General features: G+C 34.7%; 1 protein-coding gene across 1 annotated transcript in view; it reads right to left on the reverse strand.

The window, feature by feature from the left end:
• Positions 1-1,901, reverse strand: part of ITCH (itchy E3 ubiquitin protein ligase) — a 144,997-nt gene that overhangs the window by 44,218 nt on the left and 98,878 nt on the right. The window contains exon 15 of the mRNA XM_017511319.2: positions 1,234-1,237. Within this exon, the coding sequence (XP_017366808.1) occupies positions 1,234-1,237 (4 nt within the window). The remainder of the gene's footprint in view (positions 1-1,233; positions 1,238-1,901) is intronic.

Raw genomic sequence — 1,901 nt, forward strand, 5'->3', positions numbered from 1 at the left:
TTTTTTGAGATGGAGTCTCTCGCTCTGTCACCCAGGCAGAAGTGAAGTGGTATGATCTTGGCTCACTGCAACCTCTGCCTCCTGGGTTGAAGAGATTCTACTGCCTCAGCTTCCCGAGTAGCTGGGACTACAGGAGTGTACCGCCATGCCCAGCTAATTATTGCATTTTTAGTGGAGATGGGATTTCACCATGTTGGCCAGGCTGGTCTTGAACTCCTGACTTCAGGTAATCACCTGCCTCGCCCTCCCAAAGTGCTGGGATTACAGGCATGAGCCACTGAGCCTAGCCTCCTTTAGTCTATTACTGAGATAAACTCCACTTGATGATAGTATAGTATCATTTTTATATATAGCTGGATTTAATCTGCCATTATTTTGTTAATGATTTTTACACCTATGTTTGCAGAAATATTAGTGAATAATTTTCTTACACTGTTCCTATCTGATTTTGGTAACAATATTACAGGAGCCTCATAAAATGAGATAGAAAACATTCCCATCTTTTGTATTTTATGAATGAATTTGAATAGGACTGATGTTATTTATTACTTATAAGTTTGATAAACTTTACCACTGATGTTATTTATTACTTATAAGTTTGATAAACTTTACCAGTGACACAGCATCTAGGCCAGAATTTTCTTCATGAGAAATCTTTTTTTTTTTTTTTTTTTTTGAGACAGGGTCATAGTCTGTCACCCAGGCTCAAGTACAGTGGTGCAATCTCAGTTCACTACAGCCTCCTGGGATCAAGCAATCCTCCCACCTCACTCTCCCAAGTAACTGGGACTACAGGCATGCACCACCACACCCAGCTAATATACTGTATTTTTTATAGAGATGGGGTTTCACCAGGTTGCCCAGGCTGGTCCTGAACGCTTCAGCTCAAGTGATCTGCCCACCCTGGCCTCCCAAAGTGCTGAGATTACTGGCATGAGCCACTGGGCATGCCTTAAGAATTCTTTAATTATTATGCTTTTGATTAATCAGCTATAGGGATATTTAGACTTACTGTCTCTTCTTGTGTCCATTTTGGTGACATAACTTTTAAGGAATTTGTCCATTTGATCTAAAATGTTAAGTGTATTGGCAGAAATATACCCTTTTTTTTTTTAATGTCTGTAAAATATATGATGATATCCCTCTTTTTTTCTTTACACATTTAATTTTTAAGGGTTGTTAGTATTATTAATATTTACCAAAAATACATCTTCTAGCTTTGAGCACTCCATTGTTTCTTTTCCGCTTCACTGAGTTCTGCTTTTATTTCCTTTCTTGTACTTACTTTAGGTTTAATAACTTTCCTTTTTCTAGCATTTCAAGGTAAAAGCAGAGATCACTGATTTTATCTTTACTATAGTCTCATTTACTTCTTTAAAACAAAAAGTTTTCCTCTGAAGACTACTTTAGTTAAATCTCACAAATTGTGATATGTGTTTTTATTATTAAATATAAAATCTTTCCTGATTTTTATTATGACTTCTTTTTTGAGCAATGGTAGTAGTAGTGTGGTGTAAGGCCCACTGGACTATTGTTAAGTGATAGGGACAAATACAATTCTGTCTTACATAGACCACTATTGTTTTAGGATTTTCTATTACAAGCACCTAAACTTAATTATAACTAAAATAAATGAGAGAATAATATCTATCAATAATTTATTTCCATATCTAAATTACCTCTGTAATTTCATTAATACCAAATTGGTCTGATTTCCCAGTTTCTGTTTTAAACATAAAAGTTTTTAATGTGTAGAAATATAAAATTAGAAGATAATACGGAACCACCTTTGCTCTAAGAAAGCCTAATAAAGACACTATAAAAAAACTACAATATCCCTATGAACACTGATGGAAAAATAATAAAGTTATCAGCAAAAAAAAAAAAAAAAATCTCAGCAG

The sequence above is a fragment of the Cebus imitator genome, unplaced genomic scaffold (genome assembly GCF_001604975.1).
Source record: "Cebus imitator isolate Cc_AM_T3 unplaced genomic scaffold, Cebus_imitator-1.0 Scaffold18, whole genome shotgun sequence".
Lineage (NCBI taxonomy): Eukaryota > Metazoa > Chordata > Mammalia > Primates > Cebidae > Cebus > Cebus imitator.